The sequence below is a fragment of the Corvus moneduloides genome, chromosome 4 (genome assembly GCF_009650955.1).
Source record: "Corvus moneduloides isolate bCorMon1 chromosome 4, bCorMon1.pri, whole genome shotgun sequence".
In the NCBI taxonomy this organism is placed as follows: domain Eukaryota; kingdom Metazoa; phylum Chordata; class Aves; order Passeriformes; family Corvidae; genus Corvus; species Corvus moneduloides.
This window is the reverse complement of record NC_045479.1, coordinates 43409926-43425781: the sequence shown is the minus strand read 5'-3', so window position 1 is coordinate 43425781 and position 15856 is coordinate 43409926. Positions and strand designations below refer to the sequence as shown.

Sequence of the window (15856 nt, the reverse complement as noted above, 5' to 3'; positions counted from 1 at the left end):
TGCTCATTTTGGAATGAGGGCACTAGTACTCATCTTTGCACCTGGCACAAAAGCAATCCACCTATCTTCGAACAGTAAAAAGTAATTTTTTTTTTCTCCAAGAAATGAAGAATGTACTACAACCATTTAAAGCAATTCTACATTAACTTAACTGTTTTTACATTTATTTCAGGAATGCAAACTAGAAAACATCTAACCTATTTTCCTTCTAGGGATAGATAAATACACCTACATTACTGTGTGTGGTGTCTGCACATTATATATCTGTGGTAATCAGTTGTTAAATACAATATTCTCCTCAAAAGCTTATGCTGCCAGCACATGGGGGACCTGGCCTCCTGGCTAGAGCTATTGTGCTGACAGTCTCCAGCAAATACCTGAACTTCCCTCTTCATGCCTTCTCTCATACAAGGTATAAAAGTGCTTGGTGGCTGTGCAAAAAGAACACCCTGCAATATAATTTTCAAAAACTTGACCTAAGCCTCCTGACCAGATACAGCCCAAACTATCACCCATGTAGGTCACAGTAGTATCCAGATTCCCAGGAGGCTCACATGCTCTCCTGTGACATGTAACAAGATACATACTCATCACATGAATAAAATCACAGATATCTCCAGCTGTGTAATAAAGAGTGTGCCTGAATATCCTTGTATACTCACTCCTTCACACTGACACATCTTCCCAGGGTGGTGGTGAGGGGGTGTGCCTGCCTGATACTTTTCACTCCCAAGATGTTCAACCCTCAACAGGCATCAGTAAAAACAAAATGTTAGCATCACTGTTTCATGTTACAGACAGACTGGGACCATCTCCTGCTCTGGGTATGTTTATCCTGAATAATTCATTAGTATGTAAATATCTCATTTAGATAAAATATCAATTAGATAGCTAGAAATGAGGTAGCTCCAGAAATGGAAACTGGACTAACATGATAATCCACCCATGCTTGTTTATATTGTTCAAAGAATTCAGACACACATGGCTGTGTGGACTAACCTGCACTGTTATGGAGACACACCAGCAGTGTATTTTCCTCTGCAGGGCAAGAGGATTCTTGCAGAACATGCAAAATTCTAAGGCTACCCAGCTCAGTGAGAGTTCTTAAATGAAAGAAAAACTTGGAAGAGAGCTTCTTCAGCAATGAAGATACTGGCAAGAAAAGAGGGTACTACTTCTACAGCATTCCTTGAAGATTCCTTGGAAAAAACCAGCTGGCTTTTCAACTGACAGTAATGAACCAACATATATGTATCTCGTAAAAAGTGTAATCAAATCAAGTTTCAGAAGACTATCACCCTCTTTTATGCTATTATTTGAATGCCAGAACAAAGACTCAACATGGAAACTGGTTTGCTTTGGAAAGGCTCTACAAGCTCCTTTCTTATAAAAGTTTAAAATCCTGGAGAAAGTCATCAGATATTTCTCTGAAGAGTGGTTCTAAAACTTAAACTCTACTTGTTCCGTATGTGCTCTCTTTGCATGACTTAGATATATTAACTCAGTTCAATTCAACCCCTTCAAATAACAGCCACCACAGAAAAAACAAATGCACGTAATTTTTTCACTTCTAGAAAAAAAACCTGTTAGATTTTTTGTCTGTTTAGGCTACCACAATACTATATATATTTTTATGCTAAACAGCTGTATGTTTATTTCTCTTTATTTATACTATTTTCTATAAAATTAAATTTAGTATCTTTACATAAATATCATCCAACTAATAAGAACAGGAGGCTCAGGGGAGACCTTATCACTCTCACAACTACCTGAAAGGAGGGGGGGGGGGGGGGTGTCAGTCTCTTTTCTGAAGTAACAAGCAATAGGACAGAAGAAAATGGCCTCAAATTGTGCCATGGAAAGTTCAGACTGATATTACGAAAAATTTCATCATGGTAAAGGTTGTCAAGCATTGTAACAGGCTGCCCAGGGAAGGGGTTAAGCCACCATCTCTGGAGGTATTTACAAGATGTGCAGATGTGGCTTTTAGGGAAATGGTTTAGTGGTGGCCTTGACAGTGCAGGGTTAATGGCTGGACTTGATGAACTTAATGGTCTTTTTCAACTTAAACAATTCTATGACTCTACTCTAAGTTTTAAAGAAAACCGGTGCAAAAGAAACAAGATACTTTATTTTTGAACAATACAATACCACCCTAATTTTATATTCAGTGTTCATCTGTTTTGATACAGAACAAACCATTATCTTAACTATTGTAGACTGGTATTCACAAGTTAACACAAAACATTAAAATAATTATTTCTGCCATATTAATCTCAAGCAATCTCTGCTGTAGTCATAGAATAGGTATTAAGTCTCAGCTGAAGAACAGTTATATTCAGTAATCTCCTCCTCCACACATAGAATTACAACGAAAACAAGCTAACACCCAACCAGAGCAACTTTAACTGCATCAGTAGTGTGATAACAGCTTTTAAAAAATACTTTTTTTTTTTCTTTCATGTGTTAGCATATACAGTGCATAGCACAGATCTAACAAAGATTTCTCCATGTTTGACCACCTAAGTAAATGCACCAAGCCAGGGACCTAAGGATATGAAACAAACAATTCAACAGTGACTGACAGTCATTTATTCTCTCAAAGGAATACCAAAATTTTTGCACAGCTGCAAAAGAATGATTTTAGGTTCCTCTAAACTTAAGTTTCCATGAGAAGGAGAGATGCTAAGAATTCAGAAGTAAAGCAAGATAATATAAACCACTTTACTATTATGTTAGTACTTTTAGCCTTGTGGTAAAAAAGACCTTAGCAAGGTGGTAATATGAAATATAATGTTTAGATCAATTAGATGCTTAAACTACAGAATGCCATGCCACTGTAAAGGTAACGGCAATGGTACTGCAAAATAAAAGATGTGCTTAAATTCAACAGTTATTTGTCAGACACCATCTGCTTTTTCTTTCATTCTCTTCTGATTTTGATCTGTAAGAAACCACATCAGTATCAAATGTCACTTAGTTCTTATTCAAACAGAGCAGTCCAGACACAGCGGCTGCACCAGCTGACTTAGCTGACCTAGGCCTAGAGTAAAAACAAACCCCTATAAATCACCAGATGTAAGCAATTGAATAGTGATCAATTTAATTAACTGAACAGCTTTCCAAAGTTTATTGTATTGTTTCAACCCTTCAGGATTCTTCAAGAAAGGTAACTTGCAACTTGTATTCAAGGACAGGATTTGGCCAGAGGGCTACATATTAATAGCTTTTTTAGATTCCCATTGATAAAACACAAACCCCACACATGAAAACCAGGTCTTCTCTTTTTTCCTAACTAATAGTATGATAGTAACTACTTTTCTACACCTGCCTTCAACAGTTTATTGAAACTAAATCACAGAAAAAAAACCCAACTGACTTATCTTTAAAACATCAGGACTAAAATTTCCTTTAAAATCAACTTTTTCTGTTATTGGCCCTACATGCCTTTTACAACTTTATACTAATATTACAAATGAACACCAAGTAACCTACTCATTTCTTTCATGCAAAGCAATGAACATGGACACAATCATGTATTACAATTTTATGTATTAACTGCAGTCATAAAAAAATGTGGCACCCATTAAAATGGGCTCAAAAAGAATTTTTCAAGACATTGGCAAAACATCTTCTAACCTAGCTACTTGTTCTGAAGCTACATCTCAAGGGGATTTCCCTGTACTGTCCAGTGAAATTAATAGAATTCTGCCATGATTTAACACATCAGGATCTCAGCCAAGATGCATAACGACAGTGTATAAGTCTTGTTTTAAAGACAGCACTATACAAGTTTGTGTAACATTTACTGATGTTTGTACAGTGCCTAGCAAAATAGGACTGAGGCTTCTGGGCACTATTACAACATAAATTAATTCTAATGCAGTCTTTGTATCTGGGAAGCACAAAAACTACAAGGATTAAGCTCAATTATACACATTTTAAAGAACTACTAAATAACATGACATAATCAACTTCCTAACCACAAGCCGCTCTATTTCCAATTATTTCACTTTAATCTCGGTAATGCACCCATTTCCATGAACCCTGTAGAGTTAGTTCCACTAACTAGGGACAAGAGTAAGATTCACTTACAAAGACAGAAGAGTTATATTTGCCGAGACTGGTCCCAGATCTGGAATGATCTCCAGTTCATTGTTGTTCAACTTCCTATTAATATTACAAAAGGGAGAGTTAGCTTTGATGTTAATCGGAAGTATGTACATTGGACTTGCTAAACTGCTGAACTGTGTCACCTCAAAATTAAAAAATAATTCCAGTTTCACTTAATGTAAAATATCAGAACAGCAAGTATCTTTGTTGTTCAAGCAACTATCCCTAGAGAAATAACTATACAATTAGCATACACAAACACCAGGTTGGGTATTTTTGGTTGAGGTTTATGTTTTGGTATGGTTTTTAATTAAGACAAATTAACTTACACTTCCTGAAGACTATGAAGGTGATCCAAGATACTGGTCTTGATTGAAGATAATTTGTTGTGACTTAAGTCCCTATGAGGTTACAAAAACAAACACTCTGTCAGTTTTGCCATACAATATCAGGTAAAGCAGTACAATTTCAATCCAAATTATGTTCTCACTTGTCTCCAAGTACATAAAAAGATTTTTTTCTATTAGTAAAATTAGAATAGAAACTCATTTGCTTATACAAGGTATAAATATACAAATTCAAATGCAAATACCTTGATCACTGCTAGCAGTGTCAAAGAAATTCCTGTACCTCTGAACAATGTAGAACTGTTCATTGGAATGTGCATAAGACCCATGGAAAACATCTTAAGATTTTGACTCAGATACACCAACAACCCCTCTCCCACATCCCCTCACAATGAAAGATATGGCTAAAACAACCTTCTAGTTATTTTAACAACAAAAATTCAAAAACCAGTAGTCATTGCAGTCTCATTCCTTAGGTTAATCATAATATTTCTACCATTTACTCTTCTCACTAGTGTCTCTAAAGCAATGCATAGCTCATGAATACACAATGAGGACTGTCCATAAACTGAAATTGTATTTTCATGCTTTCACAAAAGTTCAGGACACCATTTCCACATAACCAAATTTAATGGAGATCTTAAGAAATAGCAGAAGAAAACAGACATAGCAAGGGCTAATTCTGAGTTTTAAGATGTCTGTACACTAGTAATATTAATACCACACTTAATTACACTTGAAGAAGTAGCTCGAACACTTAGCTTGTCCCATGCTGTACTGAAGATCCCCAGCATATACTGATGCAGTTAATATGCAATCTTGTTAACACCTTTGTAGCATTTGCTGTGAAACAAGCCAGGTACTAAAAATGCAACACTTTTTGTTGACCACAAGAAATACTTTTCCTTACAGTGCCATGTATCTTTACCCTCTCAAACATTTATGCCCTCTCAAACACTTGACACCATACAAGAGTCCTAATAAATTTTTGCTGTAGCCTCAGAAGTACTGGAAACGTAACAGAAATAAGAGTGACCATGAAGTAAAAGACAGAAAAGCTAGTTGCAGGAATTCAAATCTGCACATCTCCAAACCTCTGCAGAAGTGGTACAGACTCACAACTCATCTTATAACCGTGACTAGATCTGTTGAAGGCCTCCTCCTTCTCAGTCACTCATCCACCAAAATGTGCACTTTTCTGTTCCCCTACTACAGACTATCACTACCTCATCAGTATCAATCCAGCCATCTGCAAGCATTTGTTACAAGTTAAAACACTACATTTATCCAAGCCAGCGAACAAAAACTGTGTTTTTTAAAATTAGTTCTTAAATTCACTCCAGTGAGTGTTTGTAATGCAGACATATAAAGAAATTAATCAGCACACCTCAGCAGTGAGCAGCTGCAGCATCAGGTAAATGTTGCTTTAAAAAGCACGCTTTTGAAAAAATACTGCACACACTTCATGATACTTTTCCCCATGCTAATTAAGCACTAAAGAGTCATCCACCACACCTGGGGTCCTCATCAAGCCACACAGGCACAAAGTGTTATTTCAAGTTGAATCTATGAGGAAACTACATGATTCCTCACTTTTTCTGGGTAAGATGACTCAGTACAGTCATCTGTGCTGAGCACGCGAAACAGAGGCCTCACTGCCACGGATGTGTATACTCTCCATCTACAGTTCCAGAAGTGAAGAAACCTGATGAACAGCATATCCCTGCTGCACACAGACCAGAACTGGCTTAAATGAAGCCAAGTTCAGTGTCCGTGCTAGGCATTCTGCTCTGTGACTAAGCCCTGAAAAACCACAGATGCAGAGAACTCCAGTTTCCCCGCACCCATGACTCCACATCCTCAGACACAGGTGTAATGCTGCAACCCAGCCAGGCACCTAGGTTTCCTCAGCAGAACATGTGGATAGTAAAACTGTATTTTAGATTCTCCCAGCTGACTTGTTCAATGTTGCCAGGACAGTTTCACTGTCACTTTTGTCCTCGCCTGCAGCTGGCAGTTAAAAAAAAAAAAAAAAAAAAAACAAAACAGTAACAAGAAAAATTAAGTTTAAAAAATAATCCCAGGCACATATGGGTATTATGAGGGGTACCACCAGTACTTGGCTGCAAGGTGTGCTCTGAGCCAGCCAACTGGACCAGGCCCAGTGGGCTGCTGAGCTGTGGTACCAGCGCCTGGCTCAGGGCCACAGGCAGGGAAAAGAGATGTTCTGTGTTTCCCAAGCCAGGGCTGCACAAGAGAGTGCACACAGCAGACCCACCGGTGTGAATGGCATTTTCCAGAACAAAAGAAGGGGGGTGAGTGTGGGGGGAGAGTCACCTAGAGAAGGGGAACACACTCTACCACCTTCAGGTGGCCTGAAGGGATCTTTTCAGAGACTCAGCTCTGGACTCCTCCTCTTAATGATGGAAAACCAATTCAGTGTCAATGTTTTCAAAAGTCCACTAATGTTAGTTTCACCATTATGATTTTGAGTTCTCCTGTATATTAATTAGGTTAACCACACTTAAGTTAGAGGACCGCATCTTTCACTACCTAAAAATCTAGTGCAAACATTCTCCTGGCAATACACTGGAGAAAAATCCCTTTGTTTAACATCTGAAGGCATCAGCTGCACAGATTCAAAATTCTCACACTGCATTCTTAAGTGTAAATACTGAAAAAGTATGCTGCTACAAAAATCTACATGGCAATCTAACTTCGTCCTTTAAAGCAGAGTAGAGACAGTTTTTGCCCTTAAACTTAATTCAGTATTTGGCTTTAGTCTGTAGGGATTATAAGAACTATGCAAATAAACAGCCAAAATTCAGTTAAGTTATGGCTGTTAGTGCCTAACATGTTACTGTTGTTCACGCTTCAGACAAGACTTAGGAATCAGTAATTATTTCAACAAAGAGCTTTCAACATTAGTGCTAAAAACCTGCATTTCTTCATTTCACCTAAAAACTCTGCAAAAGGTTTATTTAAAGCATGTTTGCCTAAAGGACCTACCAGACAGTAACAGACGTGAGTAGATTTGTTCTGCTGGAGTTATAACATGTTAAAAAAAAAAAAAGTCTGGCAGAGTCCTTAAACTATAAAAATCCTGCAATTACAACCACTGCTGTGCATGATCACCACACTGGAGCCAGACACTTTCACTCATAGCTCAAGCTCACATCCATCTGGAGTCTATCAAGGCAACTGTGAGCGTAACTTACACTAGGTTTCAAACTAATTTTTTTTGTTTGTTTTTTAACACTAAAGATACATTCACAGTTTCCAAGTAGCACCTACTTTAAAAAATATGTACATAAAAATTTCTTATGCCTAGTTTACTTACAGCAGGTTGTCAAATACAGGTTGGAAAAAAAATCCCAAAGCAAAAGAGCAACAAAAAACCCCCAACCCTCCAGACAATACTGAATTGCCTGTTTCATACAGTACACATGCTTGTCTACCAATAGTTGCATAAAACATGTTTACAAATATTTTATTAAACTTTATTTCAGTACTACTGGCATAAGAAACTTCATGAAAATTCAGGGAAAAAAGCCTTGCAAGTTACATTTTAAGTTCAAACAGAGTGGTTGGAAGTGAACCAAGAGTTAAAATATTTGCCTTTTACTAATAATCTAACTGAAGCTTAAGCCTGTAGAAGTTTCTCAAATTTATAAGCACTGGATCAGCAGAACTTTTAAAATATAAAAGTCTATCATCCCAGTTGCAAAGCTACATTTCAGTCAACTGCATTTCTCGACACACCTTATAACTAGTATAAAGAAAAAGTTGGAAAATTAAATTCTATTTTTCCTTCACAGAAATGGAACTGACAATGTTCAAACATAAAGATTATTACTATGTGCCTTCCATTTCTGAATTTTCCTTGTATTTTAAAACCACATTACAAGGGGGGAGAAAATTCCCTCTGTGATCACTTCTGCTACTAGAATTTTGAGTCATAGAAGATAGAACACACTCTGAAACATCAGAAATCAGATGCATATTACGAAATTCTTTATAGCAATAATAAGCATATAGCTGTTCTTCACCTCACAAATAGAAGTGATCGGACATTTAAGTAGAATTGCCTCCACTTGAAAAAGCATGCCATAGTTTTTGCCCTCTAAGAACCTGTTCTACGAAAGAAACTATTTTCTATGTTCCATTATGTTTGTATGACCATCTTTTATAACTCACAAGTCTCAGCATTAGCTGAAACTTAACTCCGAACATCAATGTTTGTGTGATTAAAAACTCAAAAGAAGCCTAATGCATAGAGGGAGAGGGCAAGTGCTTCTTCACACATTTTATAGATATAACTTTTAGACTCTAACTTAATTTACAACACTTAGTCACAATTATCAACATCTTCCTTTACAGAACTCAGAAACCTGAGCCCCAAGTCAAATTTTAAAATGCAAATCCAGCAACAGTTCCTTAATCAGTCCCACTGGGGCCTATACAGCTGCTAATTCAGCAGAAATCAGCAGAGCTGAAAAACAAAAAGCCAGGCTGTAGCTGTTTTAAGACACTGATCCAAAGTGACTCATAAATCAGCTTGCTATGTTCAAGCTTTAGTCTGGAAAATATTGAAAAACAGCTGTGAAAACCATACAGCTTTTTTTTCGGGCAATTCTGGTAGAGAACTAGAGGATTTATAAAATGTAAATACTAAAGATGTAATACAAACACAAGTGAAAACCATTTTTCAGACTTTCCCTCCTGCCCCACCGACAGTTCTAGCATTCCTGAGTGAACCTGGTGAAGGGTTCAGCCGTGCCAGTGGGAGTTCGCACACATGGAGGACACTGGCCAATGCTCAACACTCTTCCTCCAGTTCTGCTATACCAGCTCTAACAATGCCACATTCCTGCAGTATCAGGAATCCTGGACTGGATTTAATTTCCTGGAATTAAATGGAAATCTAACTTCAAAACTATCTGTACACAAAGCCATTATAAATGTTTATCAATGTTCGGCACACTGTTACCTCTCATGAAGGCAAGGTAATAGAAGGTATTTTTGGCTAAAATCGCACTGAAGTTGGCAATTACAGCCTGTTTACACTCCACTTTGTGAAGCCACTTCCATACAAAGCAGTAGACTCCCACCTGGCACCAAGAAGGGGACATAACTCAGGCTCATTTTTCTACCCCTCCTTGTCCATTCTGAGGTCACACTCATTTTACTTCAGCAGGGAATTTGAACAAAAAAAGGCATGAAAGAATGCAACAAGAGCTTCAAAAACCCGCTCTCCATCTGGGCGAGTGCAGGTGGGCAAAGGAAAGTGTAAAACCTAACGTGGGCCTAGACCTTCTCAGGCAGAAGAGCTTTGACTCTCCTGCTTGGGGGAGCTCGCCTGCATATGCTGAGAACGCAGTAAAAAAAAAAAAACCTGTTGCTTTCTCAAGAGGACAGGAAAGCCTACAATTAAACTACTAGCCTTTGGCTATAACCACTATAGACTTCCATGGAAAACATGGTAGACATATAGCAATAAAATTCATCAACAGTCTTTTACAATTTGTAATGTGCAGTTTGTTGCAACAATAATCCAGACTAGTCAAACCTTTTTTGCGTATGTAAAGCTGAACGCATTAATTATCTTACAGATTGCACAATCCCAGGTCCAAGTACCGGAGTAGCTGGAGGTAACAGACAACGCCACACTCTTCCTTGTTCTTATTAAGAGAGGAAAGAAGAAAGAGCTGGGTACTTCTAAGGCATTTGTCACAAACAAAAGAAATATTTACACAAAAGTGGCCAGACCACATGGTTTGGTGACACCTACAAAGATGTACTTCTGTGAGCTTAAAAGCAAGTGACACAGCTGTCCAATGAGTAATCACAGCAGGGTTTCTTACAACAGACCAAAGCTTATTTATACAAGCGGAACTTATTTTCTCACACTTTTAAAGGAATGTGAACTTACATAAGGGCAATTTACACTACCAAGGGAATTCTAATTAGAAAAATGTCCCTTGTGCTAACAAAAAGCCCTGCAATGTGCTTTATTGTCTCTCGGGAACATAAGTGGAAAAGACAAATTTGGATTACTGCTAAGGAAAAATGCTTTTTAAAGCATCTCTAAAAAATTAAAAGTTCTGTGATTTCTCCCCTTGTGTTTTTATTCACTGCATCTGAATTTTAACAGCACTGATGTATGCAAAGCTAAGAAACTAGACTATAAAGCCTACCTTAATAAATTTTAAAAAATCCTTACTTTTTGTAAGAAAAATTAACAGGGCATACTGAAACAGTTCAAAAGAATAAGAGGCATGAATATAACAGAAAGCAAAACCAGTTGTTGAATGTAAAGCAGTTCCAGCGTTAGATCTGTATGTTTCAATCACATACACAAAAAAAAAAAAAGTTTCTTTCCCTTCACACTTTCCTATACCAGTCCTATTCAACTCCCAGAGCCATGCCTGTATTCAGTTCCATATGGTGTCAATACAGCCATCCACATTTCATGAGTAAAGCAGCATGACCTCCAGACGAGGCAATTGAACAGAATTAGCCACAGCTAATTGAAAGTCTTCCTGTTTACTTTAAAGCCCTTATCTCGATCTGCTTTGAAAATGTAATAGAAAATTAATACGAGTAATATAGAAGATCTTTCCATGGCAAGCGATTAAAAACAAATCGGCCATTTTCAAGATTTTAGAAAGCTGACCTAATTTATGCTTGCTTTGTAGAAGTCTGTCACTGGAAGCAACTTTTCCTCAGCTGGCACTTGGCTTCGCGCTGCCAGGGGTTCGGCCACCGTGCGGCACCGGGCCGAGCGGGCCCGCACCATCGCCAGCCCCAAAACTACCCAAGGAATGAAGAGCTGCGCGAAGAAAACCGATAGCACCTTTCCCGACACACAGATCAGCGTTAAAGCGATGATTACTGCACGTTGTCCGAAAAACTCAACAGAACTTTCTCCTCGCCCTCTCCGACACTGAGCAGCGCTCTCGGGCCCGTTTCAGCCCGGCGCTTATCGCCACCACCGCTCGGGGCCGCAGCCCGCCCCAAGGGACGCCGTCCCGCTGCGGCCGCCGCCGCCCTCGCCGCGCCCGCTGACAGCTCGGCCGCGACCCCGGCGCTGCCCGCTCCCGCACCTCGCTGCCGCCACCACACCCGCGCTCCCCTCAAAGCCCGCCCGTCCGCGGCCCCCAGGGGTAGAAGATGGCGGGCGGGCCGGCGCCCCCGGCCCGCCACGGTGCCCGCAGCCCCGATACTCACAGCTGCACCGCCCCCCGCGGCAGCCGCTCGGGCAGCCGGCTCAACTCCAGGCGGCTGCAGACGACGAGGTGCCCAGCGCAGCGGCAGGGCGCGGGGCAGCGGGCGGCAGCGGGGCGGCCGCCCAGCAGCAGGAGCAGGAGCAGGGCCGGGAGAGCGGCGGGCGCCGTGCGGGGCTGGCGGAGCATGGCGGGCTTGGAGCCGCTGCCCGCGCTCCCGTCCCTGGCGTTCCCCACTGACAGAGCCGGGCGCGACACGACGTCCTACTTCTTAGCGCGGGTGGCGGCTGCCGCTCATGCCCCGGAGCGGCTGCTGAGGGGGGAAGGCGGTGGGAGACGGGGGCGTAGAAAAAAGTAAAGACAAGAAAGCGGGAAGGGACCGCAGCACCGCCAACGCCGTCAACCACTCCGCAAACTTTCCGCCGCCTCAGCCCGCCTCCGCGCGGCCGGGGGAGCCCCGAGCGCGGCCCGCCCCGCCGCAGCCCCCTCCCCCTGCCATGTGACAGCCGTGACCGGGCCCCGCGGGCGCGGGGGTGCGAGATGACGGGCCGGGGTGCGGGTGGGAGGGCGTCGTGCCCCGCTGCTGCCAGGCCTCGGCGGTGGCACCCCCGGGCCCCCGTCCCGCCCCGGGCCGGAGCACATGGCCGGCCTCGCAGCACGGCGGGCGCTACTGTGGGATCCTGCTGCCGTCCTCGGCCTCTCCATGGCCGGGCGGGAGTGGGCAGTGGGTCCTGCGTGCCCTGAGCGTCCCACGCCCGGGCCGAGGTGGGAAGGCACGGGCACCATGGCCCTGCTCGCGCGGAGTTTCCCTTTGCCATCGCACCAAGTAGCGCGTGTCGTGGTAATCCAGAAGCTGCTCCAGAGGCCCCAAGGGGTTCCCCGCCAAGCCTGGGGTCACTGGCATGTAAAAGGTGAGGTGAGGTTAACTCCTGCCTTCCGGGTCCTACATGGCTAGTCCAGACACCGTAATTAAGCCCATTATGTTCCCCACAGGATCCCAGCTCCAAAGGTTCAGGGAAGTGGGCAGGGCATACAGATTCCACATCTCTGAGGTAATCTATGTAATTTAAGTAAATACCTATTGTTCAAGTTCCATATGTAAGCCCGGACCTTGCAACGGATTCAATTACTGAAGGCTTAACACCTCCGTACTCTGCAGCAGCAACCATAAAATTGCTCACGAACACTGCTTTCCCTCCCACCTTTATATGTTCACCTGAAAGATTATAGACATCTTAGACACTGTGAACCTGGGGCCTCTAAAAGTTTGACAGCTCCAGTATCAAGATATATAAGGTTGAAACTTTGTCCCGGTTTTTATCTTTTCCATCTGTATCTCATAAAACAGGGATTTTTGTTAAAGAAACGAAACTACATTTTAGTCAGGAATCGTGAATTTGCAAGCCAGACTGACGAGTCCTAAGTAACTACAAACATTCACGTGCCACTGTCAACATGACTGTTTCAGGTGCTTAGGGTGTGCAGAGCTGTGCAATGTTTTGTCAGCTTGTGCTCCATTGACCACTGGTGTTCGTTAAGGAAATTACCATGGGAAAACAAACAAACGCTGCAGGAACATGCTTTTTTCTCCATAGAAAAGCAAGCAAGCAAGCAAACAAAATACAGGATAGAAATTACTTAGTATGTCTTTACAAGTTATTCTTTTTTATTTAAAGTGAATGAAAACTGTCCCAGTACCATTGGCATGTCAGTATTGTAGTTTCTTTAGTAGTCTATACCTGTTCCTGTCGAAGTCAGTGGGAGAGCTTCCTTTTTCAAGTGCCAGCATTTGTTCCAGCTGTCCAGTTGTTTCACACCGTAATGCCAAGATACAGAGACACTTGAACATGTTGTGTTCCTATATTGGTAAGATATGCTATACTTGCTAATTTTGCAAAGTAATCAAAAATTCAAGAGAAAGATCTTTATGTTGCTCCAGGTGATTATTGAACAACCTACTAAAATTAAAACAGATTTAAAGGAACTAAGCCTTGTATTATGGTTCCCAGAGTGCACAGCAAAGGGCCTCACTTTTCTGGGAAAAGTGAGCTTCTCTTATCTTGAGTGTTGGTAAGGGTGGTGATTCAGTAGTAGGTGGCAAGAGAGTCATTAAGCTGTCAGTTTTAACATTCAAGGAAAAGAAAAATTAGAAACAAAGCATTTTGAGTTTATTTTATCACAGCAGTCAATAATATATACGGTGCATATATGAACTATGGAACAAGAGAGAATCTGAGAAACAAAAGCAGAAAAAACAAGATGAAAAGGACAGGAACTTCTGGTTTTGTAATTTTGAAAACCACTCATGCAGTGAGGGAATATTGTGTCTTTAGAAAAACCTAATGCATATTTAGTGCTAGTAATATATGAAGCTATTTTAAATTAAGCAAGGTAAATCAATTCAGAAAATTAGCTCATTTGTCTTTGCAGCTTCTTTTCTCAAAATAATCGATATTATGAATCCTACAGTGCTTATATGCTGTACTTCAGAGTCCATGACACAAAGTCTTTCTTCCCACAGGGAGATCTGCTCTCTTCAGAAGTCTCAGGGACCGATTCTGCATCTCATATGAGTACTGCAAGCTCTGGCAACCCTCAGTTCCAGGCGTCTCTTCATCATTGGTTTTAGGTTGAGAGTGCACTGTGACTGTACATAAGCAAATACAAGTCCCTCTTTCACGGGTTTGGCTGGACTATATCTTATAAGCTTAAAAGTAAGCTTATATCAAAAAAGAGGTCTCCTGTTCCTCTACCCTGTTATCTCCACATGTAGCAAGGAACTTCTGGTGACCACTGTTTGGCACTGGCATTAGCGTAACTGCGGATTCACCGGGATTAGGGGACTTATTTGACTGAAACCCCTTAAAAATAATAACACTACGCACACATGCAGAGACACACTTTAATTCTGAGTTGGAATAATTTCCTTACCCAGTTTTCTGTGTAGCTGCACAAGGAAGAGACCTTGCTTGTGGTGGTAATGCAAAGTCAGGCCCTTTCCATGACAGCCTGACTACAGGTCAGCCTGAGGGGATGATGTTGAGGAGGGGGAAGCACAGCTGCAGAGAAAAATTCTTGTAAAACTAGACCCTCAAGCTCTCTCTTTGCCTAATGAGATTAGTTTCCTCCACAACACTACCAAGCATAGTCCTGTGGATGAGTTGGGAGTGGAGGATAGGGGGTTGTGTAGTGAGCTATAGCCCATTGTTTGGGATGTTATGGCTTGATTCTAATGGTGTCATTTTCAGTCTCTGATTTTAAATCAGATAAACACAGGTTTACAGCTTCAAGTCCAAACATATGTTGTTTAAAATATGTATTCACTTCAGGCAAAAGACACACCCAGAAGCTAAGTATGATTTTTTTGCATATCATTAATGCACTGAAATCAGGCACTGCTTTCAAATAACCTACTTCCAGAAAAACCAGTGGGTTTATTAAAAATAATTTACCTATTGTTAAATTAAGCACAACCAAATTAAGATGATATACATTTTCTGTTCTGAGTTCAAATTAGAACATCTTTTATAACATTAGTAAGAATTCAGTTAATCTAATTACAGGTTTTTTTATTCATTTTGCGAAGGAATCTCAAGTCATCACATCAGACAATTACGTATAGTTGTATATAGATACCTGTAGTTAAATCTGCAGCATTAGTATCAGAAGGTCAAAAGGACTGAACATCTACTAAAAACTAAATGATTTTGTCCACTAAGGCCACCTCAGGAATTAAAAGTCTTCCCATGTACTCCTGGATCACCTTGTAATCCAAATCTGTGTCTGGTATTCATCTCAGGTTTTCTGCTTTTCATGGGTAAATGAAGTGATGTGGGTAGTGTTCAGCAGCAAAAAGCAGAAGCAAAGCAGGACAACATTGCTTACACTCTGACACATCTCAGTTCGGATAGTGAGATAGAAACCAATGGCCTATCTACTTGCTTTCCTGTCAGTAAATGACCCTGTAGGAGCATCGGCAGAATTAATGTCCTGTCTATTTATTCCTAAACTTTCACAGTTCAGTTTTATTTATTGTCAAAGAAGATGTTTAGGGTTATGTGGGAGAAGGAAATGAAGAGTTCATGCTCTCAAGATCATTACTCCCTGCTGGAGATTCACCAATTTAGTCCATTAAAAAGAATAATTTAAAGGCTAACAAAACTTTTTTTT

The 15856-nt window shown here is 40.9% G+C and overlaps 1 protein-coding gene across 3 annotated transcripts in view; it reads right to left on the bottom strand.

Moving 5' to 3' along the window:
* Positions 1-12134, bottom strand: part of LRIG3 (leucine rich repeats and immunoglobulin like domains 3) — a 44338-nt gene extending 32204 nt beyond the window's left edge. The window contains exons 1-3 of one of the 3 annotated variants that reach the window (XM_032106303.1): positions 11691-12134; positions 4443-4514; positions 4096-4170 (exon numbers count right to left, since the gene is read on the bottom strand). In XM_032106303.1, coding sequence (XP_031962194.1) covers positions 4096-4170; positions 4443-4514; positions 11691-11875 — 332 coding nt within the window. In that variant the 5' untranslated portion in view covers positions 11876-12134. Of the gene's footprint in view, positions 1-4095; positions 4171-4442; positions 4515-11136; positions 11452-11690 lie in introns of those variants that run through there. The other 2 variants (XM_032106304.1, XM_032106305.1) reach the window with 2 other exon arrangements.
* Positions 12135-15856: the final 3722 nt, after the last annotated feature.